A 17,422-nucleotide genomic window follows, 5' to 3' on the forward strand; every position below is an offset into this window, starting at 1 on the left:
CTCTGCTGATTACCTATTCCCAAGTGCTGGGGAATGGGTCTGGCTCTTCCTCCCTGGCTGCTTCAAGGGCAACCCTGGGCTCAGCCAAACCTCCCTATCCAATTCAAACTTGGGGAGTGACAGGTCCCTGGGCCAACTGGATCTTTATGGTGAGCTTACTGGCCCTTCTCCCTGGATCTTTTAAAAGGGCTGGCTTCCCCGCCCAATCTCTTCTAAGGCTGGGGCTGCCCACTCTCCCTGCTCCTTTACCTGAGCTCCCTTGGATCCCAGCACCATGGCTGCCTCTAGTTGGTTGGCTTTTGCTGCTGAACATGCTTCTGAGGCCCGACAGGACTTCTTCAAGTTAGCTTACTCCCAAGACAACTTCATTGAGGCCGTGCCCTGCAGCAACCTGTGGTGCATCTTCAGAGGGGCTTCTGGTCTCACGCGGTGAGTGCAGGGTCAATAGTGTCAACCCTGAATACTACTATGCTGGCAAATATAAGCAACTCATCAATACCACACATGCCCTCAAGGCTGCTCTGTTCTGAGAAGATATACAGCTTGTAATAATCTAGAACATCTCTCAAAATTGTACACTTAGTACCATGTCAGTAAACTATAAGTTTACAGATTCAGAAGGATGTTTAGTTGATTGATTGAGGTCATATTGGGATATTTATGCATTAAATATTTAGAAAACCAAACATTTTTAGAAGACCAAACTACCTTTTTACAATAGTAGAAATTTAATGTATACATAATCTATAAATTCGGTACAATGAACGAAAGTTTTTTCTTAAATGACAACGTAATATAGCTGTAGCAATTGCACGTTCACCTTTTGCATAAGTTGTATTTCAACAAGTTGAAACTCATTTCTCTTCTACTGTATAGGAAAGATTCCTCATTTATGTAGATAATCTGTCTGGAAAAAAGAAGTTCATGAACAATATCCATATACAAGTTAACTGGAAATAAACCAAACGTTCTTTATTTTGGGGAAAGAGCAAATGCTGTGTGGTAATCTGCAAACAGAGACTGCTGTTCTTCCTTTTCCACCTTAAGAAACTTGCAACTAGGAAAGCTGTACGATATGTGCCTTTAAAGATAAGACTGACTCAATTCCCAAAGGAGGTGCTGTGAACTGGCAATGTGGCAGTGATGTAGGAGGAGGCAACAGGAGTAGCTTACATGTGGTTACCCTCCTCTACTACTGCTTCTTGGTTTGCAGAGATACTTCGTTAGAATCCTTCTAGGATCATGTTGAAGCAGCAGCAACACAAGAGGTGCATGGGCAACAACATGGCTGTGACGATCAGCTTTATTCTAGGAAGCAGACAGTTGAAAACAGACAGTTGACCGAGTAGTTTACAGATAGTAGTGTTTGCTGCAAGATCTGTGGTAGAGAATTCTCCTCTGGAGTGAATAGGAACATTTGGTTTTGGAATGATTATGGATCAGGAATTATGAATCAGGAATGATGCATAATAAATAGCTCTAGGGTTGTTAGATGCATTAAACTCTTAGGGATCACTCTAACTGGAACGTCTACTGAAGTTACCAGATCTCAGCTTGGAATGTATTTTTACAAGTCAGGCGGAAGTTGCATCAAATGTTGGTACTTTTCAAAAATGGTTTATGTTCCTTTCAAAATCTGACCAAAATCTCTTATTGTATACATATATAAAAGGCTGCCACCAGCCCTTCAGCACCAACTGTTATTACCAGTTATAACACAAATTTAAAATTGTTTGGCTATGTAAAAGGGATAGGCAGGAGAAAAGGCATTGTTTTCTTTCCTCTTTGCGTAAATATATTAGATGGCTTCAAAATGAAGACAAAAACTGCCAGAGGATTTCATAATTAGCTTAAAATATATGCTGACCGTATATGCACGCAAGAATACATTTTAAACAATAGGTTAAATTTACAAGGTATCCTGTTAATCAGAGCTGCCAGAAATGTTGAAGAGCTACTATCAGTGTTGTGTGTAACCTCCTACCCTGATATTCTGTGACTGGCTCTACCTCCTGCAGCAGTCATTTAGTGGTTATGCCCACCACCTTCTGTCAGAATTCCAAAGCTCAAAAAGGTGGGGGGCCCCTGCTGTATACAGTTTGGGATGTTGTGTCCCTACATATGTGTTGCAGAGCTGGAAACATGAAGAAGTGGGCAGGCAACCCACATGATTAAGAGATTGGGGCACCTGGCCTACAACAATAAAAAGGGTCTGGAGTTTCTCAGTTTAGAAAAGCCCAATCCGGAAGGGGGAATCAGGCCTACACCTTCAGAACTGGCCTCCCCAGGGCGCTTATCCCGATGAAGGGGCAAATCCACTGGCACTCAGTCATTGCAGCGCCCTGCGAAGCCCAGCGGCAGTGCCCAGCTTCATGTTGGTACTCCCATGCCGCCCCCAGTCACATCAGTGTAGTGGAAGCATTTCTGGGGATGGAGGCAATGTTAGTAGGTTTGCACCCTGGGTTTGGTGCTAGTTGGCCTGCAGCCCCTTTTGGGTGGTGTAAATGCAGAGGGACCCATTGGGGGGTGTAAATGCAGAGGGACCCATCCCTGGTGGCAGGGAGGGCTTTTGAGTTTCTTTCCTCCCTACACCACCAAGGAAGCTTGTTGGAGGCAGCACAACACTGTCTCCAGCATACTGGCCCTGCCTGTACCATTCATATGGGTTAGACTTTAAGTAAAAACATAATGGAGGTTTATAAAGTTATGCATGGAGTGGTGAAAAGTGGCAACATAGAACTCTTTATACTTCTCACATAATACTAGAACTCTATGGTCGCTTTGTTTAGTACTCACGCCAAGAGTGCGCGGGCGGCGCGGCAGAGTCTGCTCGCGATGCAAGCATGCGAACGGGAGAAGCGGAGGTCGGGTAGACGGCAGGCGCGCTCAAGACGGAAGAGCCCAGCCTCTTCTTCCATTTTGTTGCACAATGCCTGCGGGAAGTGCCATTACCACGCTGCCTCCCACCCCTGGAGGTCGGAGGACAGTGTGGGCGGGCTACACGCCCCGCAGGCGCAAATCTGCGAGGACACCGCGGCGGAGGAGGAGGGGAATGCCGCTCGCATGCCGTTCGCATCAAGGCCAAGAGCATTCCTCCCAACAACACCCCTTTAAAGGGTTAGGCCAGGGCGCCTGAGGTCAGCCTCTGGGGAGGGAAGCGATACTGAAGTCGCCGCTGCTGCTGCAGCAGCGGGCGCCTGTAATCGGCGCCTGGGGCTTTGGTCGTTTCAGGCTGGCATAAATGGGCCGTGCGGAAATGGCCTATGACAGCTAATGAAGCTGATGGGCAATAGACTCAGGATGAACAAAAAGAAGTACTTTTTTACCAGTAATTAAATTGTGGAATTAATGCCAGTGGGTGTTTTGAAGGATTATGATTTTAAGTGGATTAGACAGATTCTTAGAGGATAGATTCATTAATGGCTACTACCACGACAATTAAAGAGACCTTTCACATTCAGAAGCAGTAAACCTCTGAATACCAATATTAGGAAAGAAGATCAAAGGTAGTCCTTTATGCCATTTGTTGATTCTCCTTGGGACCAGTCAGCCACTATGTGAAAATGGCACTATACTAAATAGACTACTGGTCTGATCCAGCAGGGAAAGGCATTTCTTCTGCAGCCCCCTTAGTCTTACTCAGGGAAGAAGCTCTTGGGGAAAGAAAAATTAAGGCTACTTCAACCTGAGCCAGTTCTGTTTTGAGGTATTAGTAGATAGCTTCCATTAAAGTATTCAAATAAGCTACAATTAATCATTTCAATATTCCAAATAGAAGACTTGTTCTAAGGCTTCATTCTGACAACTCAGTGACACTATGTGGGTGTCAGGCAGCCCATCTGTTAAATCGGTACTACTTATCAAGTAAGATACCAGTCTCATTCATCTTGACCCCATGTTTCACATTTTCACCACCTGTGTTTGATGGCAACGTAGTCTTAGCATACCTTGATTTATCACCCAGACATTTCAATGCTACCTGTAAGATTACCCATTTTTTGTTTGAAAAATATTTTCCCCACTGTGCTTACCAAAGTTTAGTTCTTTTGCACACACTGTCAACTTGTCCATTCATCTACTTCAACCACAAACGGTTCTTTCACATCTATTTTCCCACTGTTTACAATCATACAGTCTTGGAGAGGGCGGTCATGTTCATCAGTTTGCTGGAGTTCTATGGCATGTACCACAACCTGAAAATCCAGGAAGACATGTTTTTAATACAGCAAGATTATATATCTTATCTCAAACAAGCAAAGGAGAAGGTACTTTTTAAAGCTGATATACATGTCTCTGATCCCTAAGGATACAGACAATCTGCCTCTATATATCACTGAATTCAAACTCTACAAAAAGATCCTTGGCACAGGAAGTGACTAGGTAAAAATGCACATGTTGGATCCTGTGAACTGAAAATAAAAGGAAGTAACAGAGTGAACTTCCTTCTACAAATTGTTGCTTTTTGTCCCTCAAATTTTGTTTTGGAGTGTCAAGGATCCTCAGGTTACAGAGGGACCTTCTGCAGCTTGAAAAGAAAATGGCAAAATGACATCCTTGCACTGTTATATGAGCTCTTGTGTAAACAGGAACAGCACAAGCAATACTGTGTTTGTTGAGGCCAATGCTTTCTAACAACTCTCCCCTCTTGTAGTATCCTCCAAGACAGCTTCCCATCCTGTTCCCAAGGGTCTCTTGACTCTCAATACAGTGCAGAGGGGAGGACAGATCCATTCTGTGAACCCTTTTTATTCACTGTTAGCCTGAATTTGAAGAAATAAAAAAAATGCCTGATGGACTGTTCATCACAAATCAGTCCATCTTCTAGGCCAGTAGTGGCCAACTTGTGGCGCTCCAGATGTTCATGGACTACAATTCCCATCAGCCCCTGCCTGCCTGCCCAAATTGGCCATGCTGGCAGGGGCTGACGAAAATTGTAGTCCATGAACATCTGGAGCGCCATAGTTGGCCACCCCTGATCTAGGCATACTGAAAGAGCCTGAAATATGTCCTGAAGCACTTAAACACAAAATAGAGTCCTGAAGAACTAAAACAATACATGTGCCCAGGAATTAGACCCATCTGAAAATAGTTTAAGACACTACCAGCTGCACCTAGCACAAATCTCATAGATAATTAAAACATCTGTACAGGGACATGTCTATTTTGGGACACAGCATCACTTACTGCCACAGTCAGCTTGAGGACACAACAAAAATATTAACATTATCCATATCTGAGATTAGGAATAGTGCATTATGGCAGCATCTACTATACCCAAAAGATCTATGTACAAATGTAAATTTATCCACCACTTCTTCCAGGACCTTATTTGTAATAGAATGCTTTGCAGGGTCCTACTGCCTGCCTTATTCTCCCGCCCTGCCTTTCCATTTGAATGAAAAAAGTAAAAACCCTTACCACTTTGTAGGAGATTGATGCTTAGGCCAGAGAGAGGAACACAAAGTTACATTTCATTTTTCCAATTTCCCACCTCCTCCCCCCACCCCCAACTTAGAGCTCTTTCCTTTTTCTAGCCATTTTGTGGTCTATCCACAATTGAAAGTAATGGGTAGGTCTACCCATTGCTGCTTAATGCCCTCTCAACAGCTGCAATTCTTACATGGTGTTGATTCTTAGTTATGAAGACGCCTCTCAAAACAAAATCAAAAAAAGGGAAAAATGGCATGTGCATGGGATCACCAGGAAAAATAAATTTTATTCATGAACTATAGTGAAACGGATGAGTTGCAAGCAGCAGAAACTCCTGGGAACATTCTGCAACTGGCAGCAGCAGCACAATACAAAATAGCGGCCACTAGAAAAAGGAAAGTAAGAGTTCTATGGTGGGAGGGGGGGGGCAAGTTTTGCTGATAGTCGTTTGATGCAATATATATGTTCTTTTATCAAACTATTTATTTATTTATTTATTTATTTATTTGTTCCACTTTTATACCGCCCTCCCCCAAAGGGCTCAGGGCGGTTTACATCACAACTACCATGTTTAATAGTGCACGAAGTGATGGTTTTGACGAAGGCTGCGCTTAAAATTGATTCTTTGATGCTCATAGACATTTGGGATTATTTTCACCTGTGGAAACATGGTACTTCCACTTCCGTTGCACCACGACTGACCGCACTTAGATCTTGAGTGGAAAAGGTACAAACTATCTACAAGTCTCCTAAAGACAAATAGAAGAAACCAGCCTACTGAGCTGATCAGAAGTATATTTCTGTAGTAGGTCTTTTGTGGGGGGGGGGGGAGGGGGAGAGATAGAATAGGTTAGGTCAGTGATGGTGGACCTTTTTGAGACCGAGTGCCCAAATTGCAGCCCAAAACCCACTTATTTATCGCAAAGTGCCAATACAGCAATTTAACCTGAATACTGAGGTTTTAGTTTAGAAAAAACGGTTGGCTCCGAGATGCGCGTTACTCAGAAGTAAGCTTGGTGAAGCAACCATGCAACGCTTCGAATGGGTGAATCACGACCCTAGGAGGGTTTACTCAGAAGCAAGCCCCATTGCCAGCAACTGAGCTTACTCTCAGGTAAAGGATTGTGCCCAGGCCAGCCTAGATGTGTATGTGGGGGGGGGGGTGATTTTTCCACCCCCTCACTACCACATGAGCTTTCTGGAACTCTAAGACGCAAGTGCCCATTAGAGCTCTGAGTGCCATTTCTGGCACCCGTGCCATAGGTTTGCCACCACTGGGTTAGGTAAACACAACTTTCCACCATTGTTAAATGGCTATTCTTCACATAATCATACACCAGAAATGCAGCAAATTAAACTTCTAGGTATGTTTTTGAGACCAACACTAGTAGAGCCAAATTACGGGACCCAAATAATAATAAAAACTGTTGCTGTGGGAAAAAAATTACCATTCCATCTATGACTTTTCCAAATACTACATGTTTTCCATCTAACCATCCAGGCTTTGTCACGGCAATGAAGAACTGTGAACCATTAGTATCTGGCCCAGAGTTAGCCATGCTGACCCATCCAATACCATAGTGCTTGAGTTTAAAGTTTTCATCAGGAAACCGGTCTCCATAGATGCTCACTCCTGGGAAGCAACATAAGAGGGTTATAAAAAATCAACAGACTACCACCCTAGAACAAATTAAAATGTGAGTACACTGTAGTAGGTATCTCATACCTGGCCTCCCGCAACACTGAACAGAAAAGGACAAAGATAAATTCAGGTCTTCCCATGCATTCAAAACATGGCTGGCAACAGAACAGTTAGTAGCATGCTCTACAGGTTCTGTAACACATCCAGCTTCTCTGAGTGCTGGATTTAATTGTACATGCAGAACTCAAATTACATTTGTATTCATATGACTATGCTTCTGCCTCTCAGTATTTTTTTAAGATCCTGTTTAACGCCACTGAATTAAATGGATTAGGGAAGGACTCCCCTCAATTGAATGTAGGCACTGAATGAGTAGGGAGAAACTCCCCACCCCCACCGCTTCCCCCAGGTCATACGGACAGTATTTAAAACAATGAAGACTTACTTCCAAGGTTTTTTTTAAATGCATAAAATTGGGCTGTGTTGGTTCAGACAAAAATAGGACTTGAGAAAGAAAGGGAGATTTGTTCCTTTTAAGTTTCCTAAGTTACTAACCCTGTAACTGAAAATCTTTCTGTTCTGCAATCCCAGAACAGTCAAATTTTTACACTAAGCACTTAGAAGATTTTCAAAATTTTAACTTGCATTTTGAAACATAAGAAGTACATAGGGAATTATTTATTCTTAATGTCATAATTATAACACTAGTTGAGAAATTCAGTGATGCTAGATGATAAGGATTACGAATCATGTTAGGAATGCTAATCACCTATTGGTGGCTCAGTTTAGCCAAAGACGCATTTGTTCTGATTTCAATCTGTAAGAAGAAACTCTAATGACTGTACATTTCAGATATTGGCATTGCTGTAAAGTTTTTGTCCTTTAGAAATGATTTCAGCTACAACAGTCCACAATTTAAAAATTCATAATAGACTAATTGTCACCTCCAGTGCCATCTCCTGCTGTGAAGTCACCTCCTTGAATCATGAAATCTTTAATAACACGATGAAATTTGCTTCCTTTATACCCAAAACCTTTCTAAAAGACAAAATTAAGAATGATACAGTGGCAGTTTTGCCAGGCATTATACAAAGTAATAAAGAAAAGTTAAATAAAATATTAAATGTTTCAAAGAGCAAAAATGCTGACAACCCCATTTTTCAAGGTAAGCATGTATAAGAATGCAGCTTGCCTGCCTCTCTCCCCCTCTTCCCTGCTCTCAGGGAAAATAAAATTACTTTGGACAATACCAAGCCCCATTTGTCACAGTGCAACAACAATTAATAGAGAGACAAGATAAACAGCCTTGAGATTATATAATAAGCAGGTAGATACATGGACAGTTCACCAACTAAGTTATATAAAAGGGTAAGTAATACCTAAACACTGTTCCTATAATCAAATAACAGTGGCTTGGATCCCACCTAGAACTTTTCTGGATACAACGAGAGCAATTTTTACCAACTGCCCCTTCCCCCAGGAACCAAAAAATATCCCCTGAATTATGGTCCAGGAAGACAAGGGACTTTCAAAAACAGGGGAGAGGCAGTAGCTTAATCCTACGGGGGGCCAAAGAAATTAATATGACCCAGAGCAACCACTTAAAGTTGCAGGGAGTGAGCACCTTTGGCACTCCAGATAAAAGAGTGGGATTCAACCCCATCAGCCCCCTGCCAGCATGGCCAATTGGTAGGGAGCTGATGGGAAATGTAGTCCATAAACATCTGAGTGCCAAAGGTCTCAGATCACTGCAACTTTAAAGGCACCACTGGGCCAGTGCTTTTCCCGGCCAAAAAACCCCCTTGGGGTATGATACCTTTAAAATGGGCCTTTGGGGAGTTGTGGCAGCTTCTTCCTTTTGCTCTTCACTTGACTTGCCTGCTCTTCTCCCCATTCCCCTGCTTCTTCCCTGCTCCACCCTGGGGAAAGGGAAGAGAAAAGTGGGCAAGTCGGGCAAAGAAGCAGTCCGCTATTGCTGGCCCGACTTCCCAAAGGTGAATTTTAAACATACTGTACTGCAATAAGGGAGGTTTTCACAGGGGGGAGTTTGAAACAGCTGGGGAAGCAGCTGGGGGGGGTGGGGCCATTTGAGAGCTTGCTTTAGGCACCATTTTCATTAAATACGGAGGGAATCAGCAAAAGTCATACATATAGCCTTTGCACCCACAGACATTCAAGGTGGAATCCTAAGACTTGTTAAACTGAAATGTAGCACCATTTCATATGTATGTAGTTAATCACACAGATCCACCCATTTTAACAAGAGCAGCAAAATATCAGCAATGTAAACCCCTACAGAAGGACTGCTGTATGGACTGCTTTTATCCAGATGTACACATTAAGCCTGACTCTGGCAGAACTGGCTGTCTGCTGTGTATCTGACCTAGCTGTGCATTTATAACTATGGTAGTTGGAGGTCATGTGCCAGGCACAAGGGGGAATGTCAAAGAAATGAAATAATTATGAGCACAGAGCAAGTTTTTGTCAGCTGCAGTTCAGCTATATGAGCTCCTTCCCTAAAGAGGCCTGCCAAAATCGAACATAACAGCATTTTGAAGTCTGAACACATTCTTAATTAAACTAACATATATGGCATTCTACCTGGATCAGTGGGGAAAGTTGGTGTTTTACTGCTTCTTGACATTATTTCAAGGAATATCTTATTACATTACAGATGGAACTGCTGTTTTATATTTTATTGTATGTTTTAATTATGATGTACACCGCCCTGAGCCTACTGGGGAGGGCGATCTAAAAATAAAATAAAATAAATAAATAAATAAATAAGTTTGCCATACAACTGCATAGCTGTATAAGTCAGACTCGATTTTGACCATGCATACTGAAGGAAAAAGAGAGAGAAAAAGAGACAAAATATCTCTCTTGAGAAGCACAACAGACTGAAAAAAAAACACTAGTGCAGTTTTCAGTTTCAAAACAAAATTATTTAATACAAATAAATTACATTGGTGTTTTTGACTTTCATCATTTCTCTCAAATATTTAAAAAACAACTTACTTCTCCAGTTGCAAGTTTAACAAAGTTTTCTACTGTCTTTGGTACAACTTTCCCAAACAATCCAATTACAATTCTTCCAACATCTCTGCCACCAATCTGTATATCAAAGAATACCTAAAATGTAAATACAATAGAACAACATGAAAGATTAAAACATCATCAATACACATATTTAAGCTTTTCAAGAAATGTACTTTTAAAGACTGTGATATTCAAGGAATTTGAATTATTAACCTCAAGGTGGGGCCTTTGGCTCTCCTAGAATTAAAGTGATCCCCATACTCCAGAGTTCAGTTTCTCTGGAGGAAATGACAGCTGCAGAGAGTAAATTATGCCTGTGATATCACATCAGCATTAAACTACTCTTCAAAGTCAGCCCTCTCCAGGAATTTTACAAGCTGGAGTTGGCAACCATACAAGGGATTTACATTACATCATGAGGTTTCATTCCCAATTTTCAAGATCCTAGTAAACTAGAATATAATCCGACAAATAATTTCTGTGGGTTTTATAACTCCCTCAGAGCCTTTGTCTTCTGAGTGGATATGTCAAATAGAACTGAGATGTCAAGGATTTACATAGTTTTGTAATAACCAATGTGCTATAAGTGGGTTTGATGATAATACAGATATAGGATGGGTGACACCTGGCTTGACAACCCTATATGTGAAAGGGATCTGGGAGTCTTAGTAGACCACAAATAGAACATAAATCAACAGTGTGCTGTGGCGGTCAAGAAAGCCAATGCAGTTTTGGGCTGAATCAATAGGAGTATTGTATCAAGATTGGGAGATGTAATTGTACCTCTCTATTGTGCATTGGTTAGACCTCACCTGGAATATTGTGTATAGTTCTGGACTCAATTCAAGAATATTGACAAGCTGGAACGGGTGCAGAGGATGGCAACCAAAATGGTAAAAGGTCTAGAATCCATGCCCTACAAAGAAAGACTTAGGGAGCTGTGTATGTTTAGTTTGGTGAAGAGAAGATTAAGAGGTGACATGATAGCCATGTTTAGATATTTGAAGGGATGTCATGTTGGTGAGGGAGCAAGCTTGAATTCTGCTACTCCAGAGACTAGGACCAGGAGTAATGGGTTCAAGGTGAAGGAAAAGGGATTCCACCTAAACATCAGGAAAAACTTCCTGACAGTAAGGGCTGTTCAACAGTGGAATGCTTTACCTCAAAGTGTGGTGGAGTCTCCTCCTTTGGAGGTTTTTAAGGAGAGGCTGGATGGCCATCTGTCAGGAGTGCTTTGATTGTGTGTTCCTGCATTGCAGGAGGCTGGACTTGATGGCCCTTGGGGTCTCTTCCAAGTTTAGTGTTTTCAATGCTATAGAATTTAACGTAATATCCACATGCTGGTAGTTTTATTGTCAAACTCACCTGAAAGTTATATGTACCAAAAATATAACCAAAATGTACCAAAAATATAACCAATAAAGAAATAAGCCAATTTGAATTTGTCTATTTTTTTTGTATCAAGATAACCTTACTCATACAAAATAAACAACTTAGTATTTGTCCTACAAAGTTTTTGGGCAACAATCCAGCAGGTCAAGTGTTAATCACCACACCTGTTATACAAAGTTTGAACACATATACATGTAATGCATCTGTTCAAATTTTCAAGGTCACACTTGTTACAATACTGTGTCTTATCCATTCTATGAAGTAATTCAACAGGTCAAGTGTATATGTAATTCAACAGGTCAAACATTTTTCACAATATGATTGAACAGGTAGAGAGTTAATTGCAACTGCTACTGATATAATAGAATCAGAGAAACTTCCAAGGTCTATAGATCATCAGAGAGAAGATATCTGACATTTGCTATCTTTTGCTGATAAACAGACAAACACAGGTAACTACATGAAATCCAACATATATTCCACTTGCCTATAATAAATATCCACAGAGGATCTGCACATGTGGAGGATGTAATAAGAATCCGGTCTTTACAGGAACAAATTAGTGTGTTGGTACTAAATAATGGTGTAACTTGACATTAAAAAAGTAATGGACTTGTTCCTGCTCCATATCTCTCTCCTTCGTCTCATAATGTCAAGTATATGCAATGATGTCATGGCACTATGTACTGGCCTGTCTTTCTTCATATAATTTGCTATCAGTTGTGTGGGAGGGAAAATATGTTCAAATAGCATTCATTGCAGAAAAGGGGCAAAAAGAATATGAAGCAGCACCAGCTCTGAATTTCCTGCAGAATCCAGTTATACAGTAAGAGTAGGACATACATGGTAGGCAGGGACATAGGTATAGATTTTTATGGGGGGGGGGGTTCAGGGGCAGAGGCTTACACCCTCACCTCGGCCCCCCCCTTGTGGGCATGGCCCTCGGCTTCCTTAAAGCCTCACTCGGCCTTCAGCTTTATAAAAGCAGCTCTCCGAGGCCGGGGATGGCAGACTCCCCTGCCCTGCCCTCCCTCCACCAGCTGAGCTCCCAGCCGGCAGTTCTTTCTGTCCAACCCTCTGGGCAGAGGCATAGCTAGGGAAAATGGAGCCCAGTGAGAGATCTGAGTTTTGGCCCCCCTCCCCCCGCATGGGCGGCCACTGTGATGATGGAATCCACCCCCAAACAGCATTCCTTTCAATGGTGTTTAAACTAGAGAGCCCAAATTCTCCTTTTAAATCCACCTTAAAGGAAGAATCCAGGGTCCCTGAGTTAGTCTGTTCATTGAAAGTGATGCTGTTTGGGGGTGGATTATCCCCCACCCTGAAACAGCATCACTTTCAACGTAGCGTAGTGGTTAAGAGCAGGTTCATTCTAATCTGGAGGAACCAGGTTTGATTCCCCGCCCTGCCGCTTGAGCTGTGGAGGCTTATCTGGGGAATTCAGATTAGCCTGTGCACTCCTACACAGCTGGGTGACCTTAAGCCCCAATCACAGTTTTTGGAGGCTCTCTCAGCCCCACACCCACCTCACAGGGTGTTTGTTGTGAGGGAGCAAGGGCAAGGATTGTAAAAAAGCCTTTCGAGTCTCCTACAGGAGAGAAAGGGGGATATAAATCCAAATTCCTTCTTCTTTTTTTTTTAAATCAGGGTAGGGAACCTGCGGCTCTCAAAGCTCGAGAATACATACTTCCATCAGCTCTTTACCAGCATGGCCAATTGGCCATGCTGACAGAGGCTGATAGGAATTGTAGTTCCTGAACATCTGAGACAAGAGGTTCCTACCCCTGTTCTAAACTGAGAACTCAGATTACTCCCTTTAAATCCATGCTGGAAGGAGGTGGATTTATAAGGAGGAATCTGGGGAAATGAGGGTGTCTGCTGTCAGGGGTGCAAATTCGTTAAGCTTAGCAGGACCAAACTTTCAGAGTATCTTTACTTAGGAAATTCTCCTATCGATACTTCACTCCAGGAGGAACTTTGGTGAAGCTTGGTTCAGGGGTCCAAAGTTAAGTGGACCCCTCAAAGGTGTAGCATCCATCTCCTATTAGCACCCATTGGAAACAACGGAGGCTGGGGGCAACCCCCCCTTTGGGAGTCCATAGCTTTGGAACCCCTGGACCAAACTTCACAAAACCTGGGTGGTATCAGTAGAGGTTTCCTCCTGATGATATTCTCCAGGTTTGGTGAAGTTTGAATTCAGGGGTTCAAAGTTGTGGGATTCCTCAAAAGTGTAGCCCCCATCTCCTATTAGCTCCCATTGGAAACAATGGAGGATGGGGGCACCCCCTTTGAGAGTCCATAACTTTGGACCCCCTGAATCAAACCTCACCAAACCTGGGTAGTATCCTCAGGAGATTCTCCCAAACAATCCCTGAAAGTTTGGTGCTGCTAGCCTAAAAAAACGTGCCCCCTGCAGGCCAAAGACAAAAAAACAAAAAATGTAAAAAAACAAATGGGGGCGGAGCTTCGGACATGCAATGGGGGGGTTGAACCCGAGAACCCCCCTCCCCCTTACCTACGTCCTTGATGGTAGGACATACATACACCTATGGTCATAGAAAAAGGAAATGCAGAAGATAATCTGGGTTGCCTCCAACAAAATTTCTGTAAGTAATATGTACAATGGAGAACTCTATACTGATCATTGATGCTTCAACATTGCCATTAGCAGGGTAAAGGGAACCCAAATCAATGGAACTAGTTGCCCTGGGCATCCTTCGAAGGACTAGACAAAGGCCAAAGGGTTTGGTCCAAAGCTACCCACCTAACCCCCCAGTTCCCATCCAATATAGCAAGAAGGAGGGATCCCTTGGGCGAATCCCCACATCCAAAATATCCCAGGATACTCACCCTAAAAATCCCAGTTTGGGCAAGGACTTCCCACTGCTTCCGTGCCTAACTCGACTCTGTCCTGGTCCTGGTGCGTGCTCTCCTTCTCAGCCCAGGTTTTTCAAAAACCTGCAGGAAGGTACAGCTTTTTGAAAAACTTGGCTGACTCCACATCAGTGGGGAGGCAGAAGAAAAACAATCCGGTTTAGTTTTCCCGCCTAGGAGGCACGCATCAATCAGAGCATAGTGGGCTGGGCACAGAGCGCGCAAAGGGGGGGGGGTTGTGCTGGTTGTTGCTTCGTAGGCATGACCCTGCAAAGAGAAGGAGAGCTAGAGCAGAGTGTGTGTACCAACAAAGTTGCACAGACAAAAAGTTAAAAAAATAAACATGCTATGTTTCAACAAAGCTGCACAGCCGGAAAGTAAAAAAAAAAACTTCCTCAAGCAAAGAGGAGGGGCCGCGGGACTGCATTCCCACTCCAACACAACAGCCAGTTGGAACAATGAACTGAAGAACGTCAGAGGTTCATGGAAATAGTTACAGTGATTGATCCTGGGATTAACTTTGACTTCCTCAACAGACGCACACTGCAATGGGGAGGCAAAGACCGGGATGAAAAGGTGCTGTAGTTTATGGAACTGGGGGGAACCCAGTTTATTTTCCCAGTGGGAATTCACCCCCTGTCTGTCTGGAACCAGGTATGCATAAAATCCTGCCACTTTTTCTTTCAAACCTGTGAAAACATTATTACAAGCAAATCACTACCAGATTTTTTTTGCTTCTTCAGCAAACATCTGGAGCATGTGGTGCCTGCCATGAAAATAAAGAAACAGGTCTTGAATTCCAATCCAGATATAAAGTCCAGAACAGTATCATTCAACAGGTAGGGGTGCCAGGCTACTGGTAGTATCTCCAGGAGTTTTAGAGGCAGGGCATCAATTCTAGCATAAGTTTTTGTGAGTCATAGAGCTCATTTCAGCAGATCCACCGACCGTCCATCCAAATAACTAAATTTATCCTTTAGACTTCAAGAAACAGAAAAGGGGGTGGACCCTCAATTTATCTGATGAAGTGAGCTCTGTTTCCCAAAAAATGGATTAAAATCTGTTGGCCATTAAGATGCTATTGCACTTCTGCTTGATTCTGCTATAACCAATTACACAGATATCCTTCTAGAATGTGTAAAGTTTTATAAGATGCACAGATGATTACATCAGGACATGTGCCACCCAATACACAATGGATGACAATATAGATTCTCCCTGACCTGAAGAAGCACAATTAACATTTCTCCTCAAAAAATAGAAAGAGAAGTTCTGCATGTAGAGCTGCTATCAGATGGGTACAACCTCATGAAGCAGCCAATTTTTCCGACAGCCAGCATTTTTAAGAACTGCAAAATTCCAACAAGCACTAACTTGCCAGACTAAAAACGCAAGGATCGAGGAAAGCTTTGCTGGTGAATTTTCTCCAGTGGTGCAACCGTTAAAACCACAGGAATCTTGCCTGGAAAGAGAGAAATGGCAACCTTAAAACCTGTCCTCCAATCAACAGCAAGCTGGATGGACCTAAACCACTTTTACCCTCGCAGCAGATCCGGAGGGCTGTTTCGAGCTCCCCAGCCCAGTCTTGCTCCCCGCGGGTTCATAGTCACCTTGGCCGTCACGGTAGGTCCTTTCCTCCTGAAGCCGTCGGCCTCGGGGAGACATCCCAAGAGGCACAAGAAGACGCACGCGAGCGCCAACGGCCCCATTGCACGGGCGACGCCACAGCCCATGCTCGACCCTCTCCCGCGGCTAGGCTGAGCCCAGCATCACCGAGACTAAATCGCCAGCCGCTCTAGACGCCTGCGCGGCACTCCCCGCCCCCCTTGACACCGTGATAGGGGGCGGAGCGACGCGCAAGGATCTCGAAGGCGCGGGTGAAGAGGCTGAGGGCGGACGCCTGCCGCCATTTTCAAGCTGCCTTTTAAGAAAGCGAGGCGAGGACGCCGTTGCACGTAAACCGTCATCTACGTTGTCAATCGAGGTGTGATCATATCTGTGGGCAACTTATCTTAGGACGCACTCAGAAAACCTGGCCTAGCTCTGGAAGAGGCCCTTCTTCAGTCCAGGGGTTTTAGGCTAAAGGCAGTTGCAGGCTGCAGTCCATACGAGGTCCATACAAGGCTGGCTGTGCTTTTCTCCCCGCCCCCCCCCGGCCGGGCGCCACGGTTCCCTTTGCATGGAAGGAAGAATGTGAGTAGAGAGAGAGAGGATGTTTTCTTCCTATCGCATAATTGGAGAACTCAGGAGAACTGCACACAATTGATTGCTCGTGGGTTCAGAACTGACAAGGCCTCGGTGCCCAGTTTCCTAGCCTAGCAGAGGACTTGATGGATTTCTGGCCCATCAGAGCTACTGGTAGCTGGAGCCATGGTCTGATCCAGTAGGGCTCACACCACTGCAACCCAACCAAAAATCATATGGAAACAAATCACAGCCGCATGACTTTGGTGTGAGAAAGTGGCCGCTCAGAGGGACACTCAGAGGGTTTGTTGGTGACCAGTCTACCATAGTCATGTAAATGATACCATTGTGTCCACCTGTTGCCATTTAAAAGAATCACCAAGGAGGACCCAGCTGTCCCATTTCTTTTTGTATGGAATCAAACTGAGTGATGGGAAAAGGAAACAAGGGAGAAGGGTATACAGTTGCTCTTTATTGTATAGCCGCAGACCAGCAGCCTAACAACAACCAGGAACTGCAAGATTTTGTCCCATATCTCCCCTATGTATGGCACTGACTTGTGGTTCCATGTGTGTTCCATGTCAAAAAAGGCATTAGCCTATTGCTGGGTTCTGAAGGAACTTTGCCCACTTCTAATCAGAATGGTTTCTGTATACTATTGGGTATCTAGTCACTGCCAGTTTCTACATGTCTACTTCGGAGGGGGGGGGGTGGACATATTAAAAAGGGTAGTTTTCGAAAAAGTTCTTCTCCTAAGCAAGCTTGAAAAATCTGTCAGTGTAACTGATGTGTGTGTGTATAGTGCACTGTATTCTTCACACGCTCTGGTCTGCATGAGTCAACACTAAGGTTCCATCCTCC

The 17,422-nt window shown here is 43.6% G+C and overlaps 1 protein-coding gene across 2 annotated transcripts; it reads right to left on the minus strand.

Annotated features, from left to right (window-relative positions):
- Positions 1 to 709: 709 nt before the first annotated feature.
- PPIC (peptidylprolyl isomerase C) lies at positions 710 to 16,198 on the minus strand. Of its 2 annotated transcripts, none has more exons than XM_048503777.1 (6): positions 15,988 to 16,198; positions 10,091 to 10,204; positions 8,017 to 8,110; positions 6,879 to 7,063; positions 4,032 to 4,193; positions 710 to 903 (listed from the first exon to the last, which is right to left on the minus strand). In XM_048503777.1, the coding sequence occupies exons 1-5, from the start codon at positions 16,108 to 16,110 to the stop codon at positions 4,059 to 4,061; spliced, it is 651 nt and encodes a 216-aa protein (XP_048359734.1). In that variant the 5' UTR covers positions 16,111 to 16,198; the 3' UTR covers positions 710 to 903; positions 4,032 to 4,058. The 2 variants fall into 2 exon arrangements, with proteins under 2 accessions (XP_048359734.1, XP_048359733.1); XM_048503776.1 differs by having other exon boundaries at positions 710 to 907.
- Positions 16,199 to 17,422: the final 1,224 nt, after the last annotated feature.

The sequence above is a fragment of the Sphaerodactylus townsendi genome, linkage group LG07 (genome assembly GCF_021028975.2).
Source record: "Sphaerodactylus townsendi isolate TG3544 linkage group LG07, MPM_Stown_v2.3, whole genome shotgun sequence".
NCBI lineage: Eukaryota > Metazoa > Chordata > Lepidosauria > Squamata > Sphaerodactylidae > Sphaerodactylus > Sphaerodactylus townsendi.

What these genes read in the sequence shown, in the direction of transcription:
- PPIC (XM_048503777.1), bottom strand. Translation starts at nt 16,110, where the DNA reads ATGGGCTGTGGCGTCGCCCGTGCAATGGGGCCGTTGGCGCTCGCGTGC. An exon ending in GACCTACCGTGACGGCCAAG is followed by an intron (nt 10,205 to 15,987) that starts GTGACTATGAAC and finishes TTTACATTTTAG; the next exon opens with GTATTCTTTGATATACAGAT. An exon ending in GAAAAGTCATAGATGGAATG is followed by an intron (nt 4,194 to 6,878) that starts GTAATTTTTTTC and finishes CTGGATTTTCAG; the next exon opens with GTTGTGGTACATGCCATAGA.